General features: G+C 40.8%; 1 protein-coding gene across 11 annotated transcripts in view; it reads right to left on the bottom strand.

The window, feature by feature from the left end:
• Positions 1-1617: 1617 nt before the first annotated feature.
• Hivep2 (HIVEP zinc finger 2) overlaps positions 1618-17208 on the bottom strand; it is a 194525-nt gene continuing 178934 nt past the window's right edge. For all 11 annotated transcript variants that reach the window (XM_031380460.1, XM_031380465.1, XM_031380458.1 and 8 more), the window contains 5 exons: positions 16983-17137; positions 13373-13548; positions 10802-10903; positions 9170-10065; positions 1618-4084 (listed from right to left, as the gene is read on the bottom strand). In XM_031380460.1, coding sequence (XP_031236320.1) covers positions 3260-4084; positions 9170-10065; positions 10802-10903; positions 13373-13548; positions 16983-17137 — 2154 coding nt within the window. In that variant the 3' untranslated portion in view covers positions 1618-3259. The remainder of the gene's footprint in view (positions 4085-9169; positions 10066-10801; positions 10904-13372; positions 13549-16982; positions 17138-17208) is intronic.

Below are 17208 nucleotides of genomic sequence, written 5' to 3'. Positions count from 1 at the left end.
CTTCATACACGAGCACACTGTATTTACATTAACCATTGTTTCTGTTCTTCACCTCCTTTAAGACCTCTAAATTTTACATATACATGTATGTAGTATGTATCACACACATACACACACACACACACAAATACACAAACATGTGCGCGCACACTCGCCCTACAAAGGTTACTTTCTTGCTCTAGTCTTTCTTCCTTGGATTTCTTTGTACTCACACCGTGGGCTGGGAAACAAGGTTCTAGTCTGGTCTCTGCCTTAGCTGTGTACCACTCCGCCAGCTCCCCTCAGAAACAGCTTCACTTTGCTCACTCTTTGTGCACGTACAGCTTCACACATCCTGGGCCACCACACCTGTGCTTTCTAACTTCATTTTCCCCTCCATCGTCCCTTCCCCATTGAGATATAGATGAAAGTCAAGAATCTGTTTTGCTCTGCCATGTATACCCAGCACTCTGAATGATGCTCCATTGCAGCTCATGAAAAAGTATGTTGAGATTGTCAACATATGATTTCCCGGCTGTGTTCCAAGGCTGTGGGGGTCTCCTTCTTCCTACTTGAAAATGCACAGTCCTGAGTACCAATCTTGGTTTTGACAAAACACCCCAGTGCAGTTTTTAATTCTAACATTTGCTAACATAGAAATCTCCACTCGTTATGTGAGTTTCTGGAAAACAAACATTCTCACCACTCTAAATGTCCATCAACTTCTCAGCTCATAACAGGCACCCAAGCTCTGCTTAGGAATGAATGAGGCATAGTGATGAACTTGGCAAAAGCAAAAGCCCAAAATCCTCTCTGCCCCAACTCTTTCTCCATCTCTCACACAGCATGTCCAAGGAGTAAGACCAAAGTTTCCCTATATAATCAAAATGATTCTGGGATTCCTAGTTGGTTAGCTTGTTCACCTTCAATTCATGCTTGTAAAATAGTCATGATTGTCTGACTCATAAACAAAAAAGGGAAGGTATACACTTACCAACTAGAGATGTTTTTAATAAAAATGCTGAGACTTCCACATTGTATGGTCATTTTAATTACTTTTATTGCAAAAAAAGATTCTGGTTACCGGGCGGTGGTAGCACACACCTTTAATCCCAGCACTTGGGAGGCAGAGGCAGGAGGATTTCTGAGTTCAAGGCCAGCCTGGTCTACAGAGTGAGTTCCAGGACAGCCAGGGCTACTCAGAGAAACCCAGTCTCGAAAAACCAAAAAAAAAAAAAAAAAAAAAAAAAAGATTCTGGTCTTCAAAATCCCCTTCATCTGTGGGTATTTTATGGTATATTTCTGATGTTTTGTTTTGTGTGTTGTGTGTGTGTGTGTGTGTGTGTGTGTGTGTGTATTTTAACCTTGGAAACAGTTAGACTGCATGCTTCCCAGGCCTTTTCATTTCTCAGGCCTACAGTCTAGAAACTGTCTGCCATCTAAGCTAATCAGATGGCCCATGGAAACCAATAACTACCTTGTCACTTGGTCAGAGACCATCTGCAGTTGATGTGCCTCAAGATAGATGGAACCTAACAGTTAAAATTAGGGTGTAGGTTAAAAGCATCAAAATCCTCTAAGAAACAAAATCAGAAGTAAAATATAAAACACACACACACACAAGAACTAGACACCTCAAGCATGTAATTGTATATTTATTTCTCTTTTTAAAGAACACTCCTTAATGTAATTCAATATACAAACTTGGTTTCACAGAATTATAATCCACTATATAGCACAAAGATAACCCAGATTGTGTGTGCGCATGCACATACATGTGCATGCGTGTGCACATGTTGCTGTACCCCTCCCTCTGCTCTGCTCTTCTGGACCTGCAAAGGCTCTTCCCACCTTCAACACTGATCAAAAGCCGTTCTGAAGGTTATATACAAAAAAACATCCTCCTCCCAAGAGCTGCTTCCTCTTGAAGGATTCTCTTCTTCATTCCCCCTGAGACAGCCAGGAGTGACACTCTTTCCCTGTACAAAAAGGGTAAGGTGACATTTCCTAATGCTGATGGTAACCCTGTAACCATATGGACAGGCTGATGGGAAGAGCTGGGGAGCAGGTCTCCACCCTCCTTCCCCACTTCCACACCCAACCCTCGAGTCCAAGTGCGAACCCTCCATGCAGCCTTAGTTCGAGTCACTATCCCGTGCAGCAAGAACCAAGAATTTTAAGCCCAGGTCTTCTCTATGGGCAGTGCACAGCACTGCCTACCAAGCCACCGGGCCGGCCGATAACCAAGCTCTACACAGTCCATGTGCTTTCTCACTTTAATTTTAAAGACACTCTAGCATAGGTCTGTGGCAACCTTGTGTCCAACCGAGTAACAGAAAACTGTACCAGTGATGCACTTGTACATATTTACATGGGGCGGAATGTTTTTCCCATATTTTTAGATAAGTATATAGATCAACATGTTCACATAAGACCAAATACTTTTAATATTATTTATAACTGATTTATAAAGCTTTGAAAAAACTCACAATAGCACATTGTTTACTTTAATGCTTTACGGTACTATCCATTTAAAATCACAATCAGCACTTAAGTTATTGTCAATCCGGCAAACAAGAGACGAAAAGAATTTACAAGTTAAGAACCAACTGATACGTTCTTTATCTTTTTTTTGTAACTAATGCATAAGTGCAGAATAAGATATTCTAGTTTAAATATCTTGCTTACAATGGACATTTCCGTTCTAGTTACGCAACAGTTAAATCCATGCTTCACATAGAAAAGCAATCCACAACATTAAGAAAAAATGTACAGTTTATGAAACAAAATAAATATTAGTATTACAGAATCAGAGCTGTACATAAAAGCTGTTCAGTTTTTATCATATAAAAATATGTTTTAGTGCAACCTCACATATATATAGATGCTGCTTTGCTTTACATCATTTAGATCCAAGTGTCCAAAAGAGGAAAGAGATTACATTTATTACAAAGCAGATACACAAATTCTAAAATATGTACAAATTACTGCTAAAAAATGCTTATAAGAATATAAGCAAAGTAAAGAAAAGGCACAAACATCTGTACAATTTTCAAAGTACCAGACCCAATAGGTTAATTTCAAATTTTGTTTTGGTCAGGCTCAAGATGACTTGCTAATTTACCTAATTGTTTTCCAAAATAACAAAAGTATTTATAATAGCCAACTACTGTAACTCAGGACAGGCATGCTATCAACTCGTTTACTTCTATTCCTAGAAAAACAAAAACAAAACAGGAGAGGGGGAAATGTGGAAATGAATGTGTCCATGCATTGCAGATCAATGGAGCTGATTCTTTTCTGATGAAGGATCAATGCCTTCCTCTGTGCTTAAAGATAATTCCTTGCTGTTCTGAAAGTCCACCTGCTTCTCATCCAAACTGCTCTTGCTGTAAAACGTAGGGTGAGCTACTGCAGTCTGTGATGTACCAAAAGTGTCCTTTTCACCATCATGTAAGTCAGGGTGGGCGGCTGAGGTACAGGGCTGACCTGGCTCAGGCCCGCTAAAGTGTCTAATGCTGACGTGTGCACTTTCCAAGGGTTTCTGGGGGGATTCCTGCACCCATGTGGGCTGGTCAGCCCCAAGCAGAGCTGCCTCTTCTGTTGCAATCCGGAGTGAGGCGATGGCTTTTGTACAAGTCTGTATGTTTTCCTCCTGTTCTCTCTCTGTGGAATTTAGGCTGTCTTCTGAAGTACTCTGTTTCATCAATAGCCGTGGGGACGAGGGAGAACTAGGTAGACCAGATGACTGCAAAACGTGAGGGGCTTGTTTCTCATGCCGCCTGGAAAGGGTGTAGGGATCCTTGGTAAAGGCCTCCCCTGGTGCTCCTTTCTTCTCCTCAGAGCCCTCCGTGGGCAGAGGCAATGAGGGTGGAGGATGTAAACCGGAAAGGGCCGGCGGTAAGGAGTGAACCATTTGGATCCCACCAACTGGCACCATGGGAATAGGAGCTCGGACTTGCTGCTGAGAATGGAGTGGAAGATGACTGAAGACATAGTCAGTAGGACCCTCAGGGAAAAGGCTGGAGCCGTGATGTTCATAAGCACCTTCTTGGTCTCCATAGAGACTGAAGTAAGGAACCTGAGGTAATCCTCTTCTTAGATTCTACACAGGAAAACAGAGCACAGAGTTCAGAACTGTTACCTATTTCCCTCTCTTTTCCCCTCCCTCCTTCAGGATGCCTGGCATCTTAAAAATAATTTCTCAAAGTTGAATAGCTTCCTTAGCTATTCTTTTTCCAGTTCTTTAATAAAGGTATTCCCCTGTGGACAGTGGCTTTTGTTTTTCAAGAGCAAAATGCTAAAGCAACCAGTGTATTTCCCACTAGGCATAAAATCACATGATGGCTATTTCTTCATAAGAGCAAGTAAAAAGAATGGATTCACCAGGAAAACAACTAATCAACAAAGAAAATAACAAAACAAAACAAAGGATGTCTAGTAAATATTGATGGGATTTTTAACTCGAAGGAAACAGGATTATCAACTATTTATGCTGAAGGCTGCACTGTAAGATATTCCTTAGGCTTGGTAGAAATAATAAGTTGGCAACAGGCTTTTAGAAAACCATTGTGGATAGCCCTGGTACTGTTTGTATTTTGTTACTAACTCTGCTTCCCCAAGAAGGGCTGTCTGGGACAAGGAGTGAATCTCATACTCATGTGACTTCATGTGAACCTTCCCATAAAGAATAAAGATTTCAAGGAACCAATCACTGGGTGAGTAGGCGGGACTTCTGGGTCTGAGAAAGGGATGGCACAAGAGGAGCAGAGACTGGGCTGGTGGACAGGAGATGAGCATGGAGGCCAAAATGTAGGTAGTGGAGGCACCCTGCCTCCCCCACACCCCGCCCGTTGGGATCTGCTACTGGAGGGTTGAACTCAGAATGGCTTACAAATTAGGATGCTAGTTGCTGTGCCCAACGATTGTGTTACATGCTGATCCTACACTAAGTTTGTGTGGTGTTTTCCTTCATGCAGTGACTCAACTGGGTTCCAGAGAGAAAGGTACCGCAGCAAAGCATGGGTTTGTGAGAAGTGCAGCCCAAAACCAAAACCCGTGGGAATCTGGAAGCATGGGGCTGGTGTGACAACGACCTGCCTTGGGAACTTAGTGAGCCAGGTGGAGAGATTTCAGAGCTGTGGGTCAGAGAGTATACCGGGCTGAGAACAGGCTGGCCTGTCTGCCAATACCCTGCCAGTGCTGCAAGGATTGCTTTTTAAATATTTCCCACTATAGAAAACACCTTTTCACACAAAGGAAGGCAGGGTGGTTTTGTGAAACCACCAATCTGTTTCTTTGCTGTGCAAGGTTTGGCCTACAGGAATACATCCCCACTAAGAAGGGGGCCTGTACTGGCTAGTTTTGTGTGTCAACTTGACACAGGCTGGAGTTATCACAGAAGGGAGCTTCAGTTGGGGGAGTGCCTCCATGAGGTCCAGCTGTGGGGCATTTTCTCAATTAGTGATCAAGGGAGTAGGGCCCCTTGTGGGTGGTGCCATCCCTGGGCTGGAAGTCTTGGGTTCTATAAGAGAGCAGGCTGAGCAAGCCAGGGGAAGCAAGCCAGTAAGGAACATCTCTCCATGGCTTCTGTCTGTGTCAGCTCCTGCTTCCTGACCTGCCTGAGTTCCAGTCCTGACTTTCTTGGTGATCAACAGCAATATGGAAGTAAGCCAAATAAACCCTTTCCTCCCCAACTTGCTTCTTGGTCATGATGTTTGTGCAGGACTAGAAACCCTGACGAAGACAGGGCCTATGAAGAATGCAGAGTTCTTCTTCAAGTTCCAGATCAAAGCTAAAGCTTATAGAAATGGCAATGTTTGAAAGGAAGCAAATACTCGTTAATATCGTGTGTTTAACAGTTAATCATTTATATATTCAATTTCATAGCTGAGAGTCAAAGATGATTATGGCTCAATTTCTCTGTTACTTATAACATGAATGTCTTCTTGAAATTAATGAAGTAAAGGTATTTAAAATTTGGAGCCACAATTCTAGATTTCATGGTTTTCATCCTGAAATGAAGACTTTACTTGTTATTCTTGTTTTTGTAGTAGAACATAGCCTAGATTGCCAGATTATCTGGCTCTAGTGAATTAGTCAGAGTTTTAATTGCTAGGATTCATTAATAATGGACTTCACTGCTTGTTTATATGAGAACTCAAGGTAGATGAGTTCTACTAAAACTTGTCAAATATGGTAAGAATTTAGGAAAGCAATCTTAAAATTTGTAGTAATTCATCTCAAGGATGCTTCAGCTCTCAGATTCAAGGATCAAATTCCTACCATTAAGGAGCCACCCAGTTCTATTTAGATTTGAGCCTGGCCCAGGAACTATAAATTATGCACATGCCTGCCACTGTCTACCATGCTTGGAATTCATTGTGGTCTGGGCTACAGCTTATCCAAGCTGTACACAAATGATTTGTTCTGCAACACAGATGAAATGGTGCAATTAGCATCCCTGGAACCACTAGAACCTCACAAGATAGGATACGTGACCATTTCAGGACTCAAGAAGAATTCTGTAAATGTGTGTAAGCCTCCATCAAACAGCAGTTAAGGCAGAGGAGCCCCAATGCTTTTGGCACCAGCTAGAGGAGACTGGGAAGAAGTCCTTCGGCAAGAGAGGCCCTCTCCTAAATGTGCTGTCAGCTCCTGCCCTGCTTACAGCTGTGCAACATCTTCCTTTAGGGACAGACAATATCTAGGTAAGGACTGTGCCTGACTGATGCAGACTTCCTTACACAAGTGGCCATGAGACAAGACAACCCACCCAAGATCGCACAGAGAAGAGAGACTCAGCCCTGACGGCTTTACTGAAGACAGTCTGCATCTACACACAGACACAGATATGCACAGGAAAATAAGGGTGTAACTGTCATATTATTTCCCCTTTGAACCATACTCCAGCTCCAGTTCTCAAAAAATGGTGACTGACTGAATAAAGTGCACACACTTTTAAATCCTATTATCCATCTTAAAACGAACTAGAAGGTGTTAGGGGAGGAATCCTAGTGGTGTGCGTTTCTCTGTCTAAATCTTCTCTCTGGCTCTAAGTTCAGACTAAACCAATTATATCTTATGTCATCCTGGGTGTCAGGGTCCCTTCACACCAGTCATTGCTCTGTGAAGCTTCCATCAAGGTGTGCAAAATGTCAAGGTAGTGGAACAGAATTTCTGTGAAAAGTGACTATGGCAGGTCACATTCCTTTCTGTACATTATTAGAGAGAGAAAGGTCTCCATCTGACAGAGCAGTCAGGAGGAACACCCATCAGAGCATGTTCAGGTCTATGTTTCTCTGACCAGGATGGACTCTTTCACAGAAAGATATAGTTCTCTCTGCCATCCAGAGGCGACCAGTCAACACAAAATGAGGACTCAGGTCAGGGCTCCTGCTTGAGATCCGGTTCTGCTCCCTCCCATGAGAACAGATAGCAGGTGGCATCTTTTATTTAAAGATAACTGGACTGGGCATCAAGCTATAGGATTTGTTGTGGATGAAGGATGAGCTCTGTGAGGTGTCCAGAGATTTTAAAAAGAACAAAATAAAATAAAATAAAACCACACAAAAATTTAGGAAAAGCTCAGTAACTGGCAAAACTAATTTTTTGTTTGGCGCTAAATTTCTTGATTATCTTTGTAGTGAATCAAAGGTCCAAAATATATAAATTCTTTTATTCTGTATAACTCCTTTAATTAATTAATTAATTAATTAGCCTGAGTTTAACAGCATGTTAAATCAATGGCTCTGTTTTCATGACATGGTTACCTGAATGAGTTCCATTGACTCACACAAGCCAGTTATGCTCTACTTGGCCAAAAGCTGACTCGAAAGCTTCAGGAATGAGGGATCAGGACTGGTTTAACACACTCTGCCAGCATCACCATGTCTCTATCAGAGGAATCGTTTGAGGACATCCCAGAGGGATTTCCAGCTTCCTATTCAATATATAGTGACTTAGGCGGCTGTCACTATAGAAACTCGCCGAGATGTGGTGCTTTTCTCCTAGCTTGCTAATCTATTAGCTTGACATCAGTCATGTCCAGACATCAGGGCATGTCTCTGAAGGATTGCGACATCAAGATGAACTTTGCACCTGATTTATGAAAAAAGGATGATGAGGATACTGCAAGAAAGGCTGGGAGATGTCCTAAAGTTTGAGAATGGCGGTGTAAGCTTGTGAGTCAAGAGAGCGGTAGGCAATGTGCGAGGGGACTGGCTACCAGGGCAGGGGCAGACAGAGCTAGGTGTTAGCACTGCCTTCTGTGCCTGAGAAAGACCAGGCTATGCCAGGCAGAAAAGGCACAGTAAAGAGGGTAGAAGCAGGAAGAAAGATCTGGAAACTAAAACCACTTTTAAAGCCAACAAACTCAGAAGGCAGCATGCCTCTGTGCTCTCTGCCTGTGTTTTGACAATCCTACCCCAATAACATGAGATGCCATGGTCTGGTGGGCAGATCATGAGTGCAATGAGGCAGATTAGGGGCTTCTTTGTACCTTTTCACTAAACTCGTGGTTTCAGTGTGGTCCATGGCTACTGTCACCTTACTTTATGATAAAAGTAAAAGGTGGAACCCTCAGAATATTCTCCCTAGCTCTCAGACAGCTCATTCTCCGGCCTGCATTCTCGCTCAGCATCTATACCTGGTGCTAACAGCAACAACAGAAAAAATGCAGAAACCTTTATGCCTTTACCTATGAGCTACTAGAGTGTCACACCGCCTTTTCCCAGGTCCTGGCCATTTGCACATGTACACAGGTTGGACAATGTAATGAGTATATTTTAAAAATCATTTTGGAAGTCAAGGATGAAGCCTGGATCAGAGTCCTCACCTGCTGAGGCGTACATATCACTAACAATTTACTATCTTCATGTTTGTCTACATACGCCTGCCATACCTGGGGCCTCACCTAAGGGTTTTGGCTCACGTCTATAATTAGCTATGCTTACAAAACATTCAGAAGGCTTCACCTGTTCCTAGCTGGAAGTTCACTCCTGCTCTGATACAATCTTATACTTGGAATAATGCCACAGCCATGTCACCAACACAATGTGTGGTAAAGCATCTCCCTGCTATTTATATTAATAGGTTCATTACACCCACATATAATAAATGCCTTATAACTATGCTATAGGAGGTACCAATGTTCTGCAGCTCTGGTGAAGAGAACTCAGGCTATACTTACAGGAGGCCCCAATACAATTGGCTCTGTTTGCAGATACTGTCCCATGGATAATGGAGGGGTATGATATAAAGCCCTTCTGGGAGATGGTGCTCGGATGGTGGTCATATATCTTCTCTCTCTTCTGGGAGAGAGGTCTCTTCTTGCTGTAATGTCTTTTCCAGGAGACAATGGTCTCCTTGGGGACAAGTGCCTTCTTGGTGAAGCATCCCCTTGGGACATCTCTCTCCTCAATGCAGCTTCTTTTCTTGGTGACAGATGCCTCATGGGTGACAGATCTCTTCTAGGTGATAAATGTCTTCTGGGTGACAAATCTCCTTTGGGTATCAGATACCTCTTTGGCGAATTATCTCGACAGGGTGAAGAATCATATCCTGGTGAGGAACGGTAGCTTGAGGGGGAGAAGTCCCTTGGGGAGGAGCTTGGCTCTGAAGACAACATAGCCTCTTCATCCATGGAGCTTGGGATGTCTAACCTGTCTTTATCCGGTTCAGAGTCTGTGCTTTTGCTCTGGAACAGCCTCTGATACTCTGTCATCTGGGTATCTTCACAAGAGTCACTGGGTGTCATGAGCTGAGTCACCTGAATACTTGGTAGAGTAACCAAATAGCTGATCAGTGACGAATGTCCCAGAGAGCTATCTGAAGGGACGCCATGGGCTACAGCGCCAACATTGACAGGCAAGGAGGAGAACCTAGGAGGCTGAGGACTCGTGCTTCTTGACCTTGTCTTCGGTGTCAAATCTCCTTGGTCATCAAAGTCATCATCATCTTCATCATCATCATCATTATCATCCCCATCTTCTCCATCAGATTCCTCAGCATCTGAGAACTGGTGATCAGTTGAAATGCCGGACATGCTATGCTTTTCAGATGTTTTGTGCAACTCTTCCATATTTTCTGAAAGAACGCAACAATTATTAACAGTGACTAAGATCCCATTTTTCAAGTCTGGGAGCTTGTATCTGCCCCAATACTCTTCTCCAAAGTCTCCCTTAATCCCCTTGAGCCCCTGAAACAATCATGCCTCTGAACCACCCCTTGTGTAGACACTTACTTGTGCCTACCTACTTCGTTTCATCCCTGAGAACTCCAGAATAGGATCTCATATTTCAAACTTTAGAGAAGTCTCATGATACAATTCAAAACAAATGGATGTGGCTAGTATTGCTAATGACTGATGCTGGAGGGAGAAAAGCAAAGCGACAGTCTGTCTCTCCTGTTTCAGGTGCAAGTTATTTCTAAGAGGGATACCTCAGGAGGTTTGCTGACCTCCAGATCCTCTACCGAGGTTAATGATGGATAGTTTTTCTACTACGTTTCCTCTCAATAGGAAGACGAACACATTAAAGTGCTTTCAATTTCCTCCCAATGCTTCACAGCACATAAATCAAAATTCCATCCCCTGCCTCATGCACACATCCCTTTACAGTGTTTAGAGACAACCATTCTGCTAATACAGCCCTCCCCACCTCTAAAACAAGTTCCACTGCAAATGTTTTCCTTTCTCCTTAGTAGTTCCCAAGCATTTCAGTGTGTCGTTTTATTCCCTGCAAAGAGTACTTAATAAAGTGATGTGCAATCACTAGGCCACGAAGCCCACCTAAAAGACCAGTCCATTCAGTAAGCCACACACCTGCTTCTTCTGTTTCTGTGTCATCTACTGATGTCATTGAGACGCCCAGCTCCAGACACTTTTTCATGTGGGCCTTAGATTTCATGTGCTTCGTTAGGTTTCCTAGAAAATGTGAACAAGAGAACAAGAGAATTAACTATCAAACTGTGATGACTGATGTAAAACATTGTGTGATGAACTATCTCATGCATATGCATTTTTCTATACTATAAAATTTATCAAAAGAGACTCAGGGATCAACTCAGGGGCCTAGAGTATATTCATTTGTTCTAATGAAATGGCTGTGTTATTGTCTGTTGTCATCCTGACAATGTAGTAGCAACACACAAGTATGCACTTTTATTTTCCAGTGCAGGATCACAGAAGCCTAGGTAGAAAATCAGCCTGATGAAGGCATTATTTCTCTCTCTCTCTGATACAGCTATGCTTAGTATTAATTAAATAAATAAATCACAATGCACTATTCTTTCAAAAATTACTATCACATTATGATTATCTTGTTGCTTGTAGATCTAGGAATTCTACATATTATTTTTATACCTCCAATACAAATATTTCTATACTTTTATTGCTCTTATCAAAACATCTATAATTTTTGAAATTATTTGTGTATGTGTGGTATGTATATGGGTGAAGATGCTAAACATGCCAAGATAAGTTGCAGCTAGCCCTCTGTATCCATGACTTCTACACCTCTGTAGTCTCAACCACCCAAGGATCAAAACTGGAAGAGAAGAGTGTCTGTATTGAACAACTCCAATCTTCTTTTCTTGGGTATTGAATAAAAAACATGATTTTTAAAAATACACAGCAATTACATGAATAAGGTACTCAGGTAACCCAGAAATTATTTAAAGTATAGAGGAGTATGTGAGCTGCATGCAGTAATACACCACTTAACACAGGGGATGAGCCTGCGTGGGAGCTCCCAGAATCGATCCATCACAGGCATAGAGCGAACTGTGTCTGAACTTTGGTGTGCTTCATATACAGTCTGAATAGGCTTGTAATCTTCAGAGCAGCTTTCTAGCTAGAAGTTGGAATTGGAAACAATCCCACCTTGACTTTGGTTTACAGAAGTCATGAGCATCTGATGTAGCAGACCAGAGCAGGACAGGAGAGGATGGTGGGAGCTTGGGAAAGGCAAGGGAGGATAGGTTCTTACAACATACTTGTACTCAGAGAATAAAAATCTGAAAAGTGGATATTTCAGCAGGAGATGAACCCAGTGGAGCTCCCAAGAATGCACTGCTCATCCTCAAATTCCTAGACCTCTGCCTGAATGCTTCCAAAGGCTGACAAGGAAATTCCATTAATGATCAAAAGTATGCTCTTTCCTGATGGAGTCTTCACATAATTGGATTTAATCATTTACCTAGAGTATTATTTTGTAATCTTTATGGTGATTGGTGGACTTGCAGTGTGTTTTAAAATCAAATTTTAAATTTTCTTTCCTTCTAGGGACTTCTCAGTAAGCGGTATCACACTATGGGAGGAGGGCATTTAAATAATGAGTAGCATCCTTATTTCTTTTGATATACAGATGTTTATGTTCCCTCTCCCTATTGAAGTTCAAATGAGGCATTAAAGACACATAAATACTCTCCTAATAAACAGATATTTGAAAACCCTGACATTAATACTTCTGTCAAAGGATCACAGTTTAAGATTGTGGGCTACAACTGAGAGAGGTATATTTCTCCTTACCAGATTATCACAATTCATGTCTGGTTTTAATTATTTGTATCAGGGCATGTTACTTGATATTAAACTTAAACTTGGAAACACTGGAAATGAGGTGGGGTTGATGAGGGGCTGTCTACAATCTACTTCAGACAGATCTGACATGCAGCACGAAGATTTTCACCATACTACAGGATAGTAGAAATATAAGTCAAGCAACCTTGAGTGAAACATTTCTTCATAAATCAGCCTATTAAAACAGATATTTGAAGATGATAGGTTATCTCAAGGCCTGTCCTAGCTGGATGAGAGTAACTCTTGAGGTCTGAGAGTAAGGCTTGTCTCCATGCTGATAAATACACAGAGCAGAAGCTATCAAATCTCTATGTATAATTAATGCAGCTGTGGATGGAGGGGGGCCCACCAGGGAGTCTGTAGATCTTTACATTATTTATATTCTTGAAAGTGACCATGGCCACATGTTTTCTCCCCAGTAGCTTCCCTTGCTTATCCACTGCCACTCATGTTTTGCCTCCCTGCAGAATTTCAATATTGGTGCAAATATTATCTAGCCCACATAAATTTCCAACATGAAGTAATAGCTATCCAGGCACTTCTAAGCCACTTCCTTCAGAGACAACCTGCCTGGCCCTCAGTCTGTAGCTCTTAATTAGTCATAAAAGGAGTCTCAGAGTCTCACATACATCCTTTGATCCTGGACAGGAAGGAGGAAATATATCTCAGGGGGTCATATTTTCATAAACAAAACACTCTTTATGGTTGGTGAAAGTGAGTTACAAAATAATATTCAGAATCCTAAGTAGCCGGAAGTTTTCTTGAAACCCTTTCCTCTCCAAACAACAATAGCAGCAAAAATCAAGCTCATACCTTTCGTTTTGAAGGCAAAATTACATAACTTGCATACATAAGGCCGAACATCAGTATGAGTGCGTATGTGTTTTTTGAGCATGCTTGGCTTCTTACAGCGAATTCCACACTCTTCACAAATGTACTTTCCCCGTCCACGTCCTCTGACATACACATAATCTTCATTGGATTTGTACCTATTTGAAGAAGAGGCAGACCACTATGATTTAAATACTCTTAGCATGTGATATATCAAACCAAAAGCTAGTTATTGCCCGATGTCAGTTTTTATGAGGGTCTTTTCCAATTATCCACCCTGACTTCTAGGAACCCTGAGAAGTTTATATAGAGAACACTTGAGACAGTTATGTAATGGAATTATTGCTGTATATAAAATTTTATTCTATGTGGAATAACAGATTTATTGATGGAATATACAAATGTTCCAATAGGTTTACATAAGTCTAAAGAGATACAGACCTGGATCTCCCACTTTTGGGCATAGTATAGCCTCCAATCAAAGAACATGACTAAATGCATACCAATATTTTAGAATGATCATGTTTCGTGCATAATCTGTTAACATGACATCATCTATAATATACGTAATGGAACACTCCTCTACATTTGCAGAAATAATCCTAACTGAGAATAGAAACCTCTCTTGCAAGTTTCTACTCTATTTTTACAACCCTGGCACATGTGTGCATCTGAAATTTCAACTTAACTAAGGCTAAGCTCGGCTCCCCAGCTGGTGTCTGCAGATTTGATCTGTTCTTCCCAGGATCACAGATCTGCACTCATGTGGAGTCTAAACTCCAACTAGATTCCTGAGAGCATCACTGCATAGTGAGAACTAGAGACTTTGGGATAAAATTGGCATTTGTTTCCTGGAGGATTGGTCTTAAGGGCATCTACTGTCGTGAACTCGAGATGAAGGAAGTCTTAGATAGAAGAGGAGAACCCTACCCGATTCCTTAGTGGTATTTAGACCTAGAGTAGTTTTGTCTTGTTTTTTGTTTTTCCCACTCTAAGAGGTTTCTGACTATGCCCATCTTGCTCTAGCTAATACCCCCAAACAGGTACAAGCACCAATTCAGATTCAATTACCCAATTTGTAGAAGGCTTTTCAAGATGAAAACATCCCTCCAGGTATTGGAATACCAACTCTACTATGGATAAATCTACTTCTGAGCATGTTGGCATTTTGGTCAGAACTAATCGAAGAGGAAGATGAGGACCATCGCTTTTGCAGCCCTTTTCCCTTTCCTAAAACATTCCAACTATGGCTTGGCCTTAAAACTTGTTTTCTTTTCATGTTTGCATTTTATAATAAATCAGAGCACATCCTCAAGGCAAAAAAAAAACAAAAACAAAAAAACAAAAAACAAAACCAAAAAAAAAACCCCAAAAAAACAAAATCATACTTCTATTCAATTTCACTCTCTGTTCCTAAGAAGGATGAAATTGCTCAAGGGGATATGATAGTTTTCCAGAAAGCCAATATTCTTTAGGAAAGGATACTCTAGCTTTATCAATATTGGGTTGTACTGGTGGTTCTGTGTGTTAACTTGGTGCAAACTAGAGTTATCTGAAAGGAAGGAATTACAATTGAGAAAATATCTCCATAAAATTTACTATAAGGCATGTTCTTAACTGCTGGTCGATGGGAGAGAGAACCCAGCCCATCGAGCCTGCCTGAATTCCTGCCCTGACGTTCTTCGGTGATAGACTATGATCTGGAGACATGACAAACCCTCTCCTCCCAGCTTGCTTTTTGGTCATGGTGTTTTCCCTCAAAGCACAAGAAACCCTGACTGAGAAACCTAGTTGATGAAAAGCACATTTTCTCCTCAAACAAAAAAGTTTATTTTCAGTGTCTTAGCTGATTAACTCACCTAAAGAATGAAATAAAGTAAAATACTACATAAATCTGTATATGGGGAGAATGTGCTCAGATAGCCTACTTATTCTGTTACATTTCTGAAGACCCATAAATCTATCTGATACACAATGGATTTTGAAAAAACAGCAATTTAAAGAAATATTTATTATACCTATCAACTAGATAACCTGGATAATCTAGTCAGTAATTCCTGTCATTGTTGTTGCCACTTGCAATCAACAACTTAAGAGGTGAGAACACACTGTTCGGAATGATTGCCTGGTTACCAGAAATTAGTAGTGAATTAGTTCAGAGATTAAAAAATGACTTGAGTTAGAAACAGAAAATAAAATATATATGTGTGTGTGTGTGTGTGTGTGTGTGTGTGTGTGTGTGTGTGTGTGACTTCATGGATCATCAAAACAGAGCAAAAAAGAGTTCTAGAAGTGTTTTAATTTCCACTTATGTTCTCTGTTAGCAGAGATGGGTTCCTCAAAACATACAATAACCCTGATGAGCACCGTTAAACCACATACACTAGCACATATCCATAAGTCCACATGCACCTCTCTGAAGACAGCTGCTGTGTAAAGAACAGTGACAAGAGTCACGGGGATCGGAGAGACCTGTCTTGTGGGAAAGACAAAACCTACACTCTTTTCATTTATGTAATGATATGACAGATGTCCATATTGAGGCAATGTTCATGCATACATGCAAATATGGCAAAAAGACTCAATTCCTAAATGAAGCAAAAATCCAAGGGCAACTTAACTATAACAACCAACTCCAAATTGGTAGAACTGGGAGAAATTTTCTGTTACTAACAGTCAACATTTTTATTGTCAAAAATAACATTTTATCCTTCAAATACCACTGGAATAAAAGTATGTCTATGAAACTATGAAATTTAGTGATAGGTTGGTGAGATGGGACTAAATGACATAATCCCTCAAATATATTTAATGTAGTTATACTTTTTAGCTAAAATCATAGACCTAGACCTCTTCCATGTATTACAACTAATATATTTCTACTGAAACAAAAACCTAGCTATCACATATACTTATATTTTCTTAATTATATATATATATTTGCTATGTATGTTATTTGTTATATGTATATATTATTTGATATGTCTATCAAATATGTATATCATATATTTATGTAATGTGTATGTGTATATATGTATATGTATACACATACATTATACACACATATACTCTATATGAACTGTTGGTCCTTCTTGAGTTCCATTGGCTTAGAACATTTGAGAAGAGGCTGTTATACACCAGTGGAGACAGAGAAAATAGTATGATAATTTGACTTCAAGAGCAAAAGGGTCATGGGTGGTAAAAGTTTCAGAATCCCATGAAAGTCTGAAGTTCACTGAATCTATTTCTTAGAAATGTACAGAAGTATGCATGGTTCCGCTCACATCAACACAGAATACAAATTTGTCTGTGTAGTAACCCAAGTGCCCATGAAGTAGTAAAGGACGAAGGAATGTAGAAAATTGTATATAAATTTAGAGAAGAGAGAACTTAAGGTGCATAATGGGACCGTGCTCACTGAGGGCAGGTCCTGCTTGCTAGCTTTCTCCAGCCAGTGTTCCCCAATTTAACTGCAAAAGGAATTTCTTGTGAGTGTCTGCAAGATCACACACAATTTACCACACACAACCATCAGGACAGTTCACACTGACTTACAACCGAACGTTTTACATCTGGGTTTATGCTTTCTTACCCCCCTTCAAAGATCTTAATTCGGATTGGCTCGGTTTGTTTGGATCCAAGATCTTTATCTCCGTGAATCTCTCCTTTTCCTCTTTCCTTTAAGACATTTCCTGCTAATTTCCTTTCTAGTTTGTTGCCAAACAAGAAGGGTGCATCAGGTTTTATCTGCAGGATCAAAAGAGAGAATCATTTCACATGCTTTCTCCAGGATATTCTGGCCTGTACATCCTGCACTT

This window comes from Mastomys coucha, unplaced genomic scaffold, assembly GCF_008632895.1.
Source record: "Mastomys coucha isolate ucsf_1 unplaced genomic scaffold, UCSF_Mcou_1 pScaffold2, whole genome shotgun sequence".
NCBI classification, from domain to species: Eukaryota; Metazoa; Chordata; class Mammalia; order Rodentia; family Muridae; genus Mastomys; species Mastomys coucha.
Note: the sequence above shows the minus strand (reverse complement) of the source record. Positions and strands in the feature narration are given on the sequence as shown.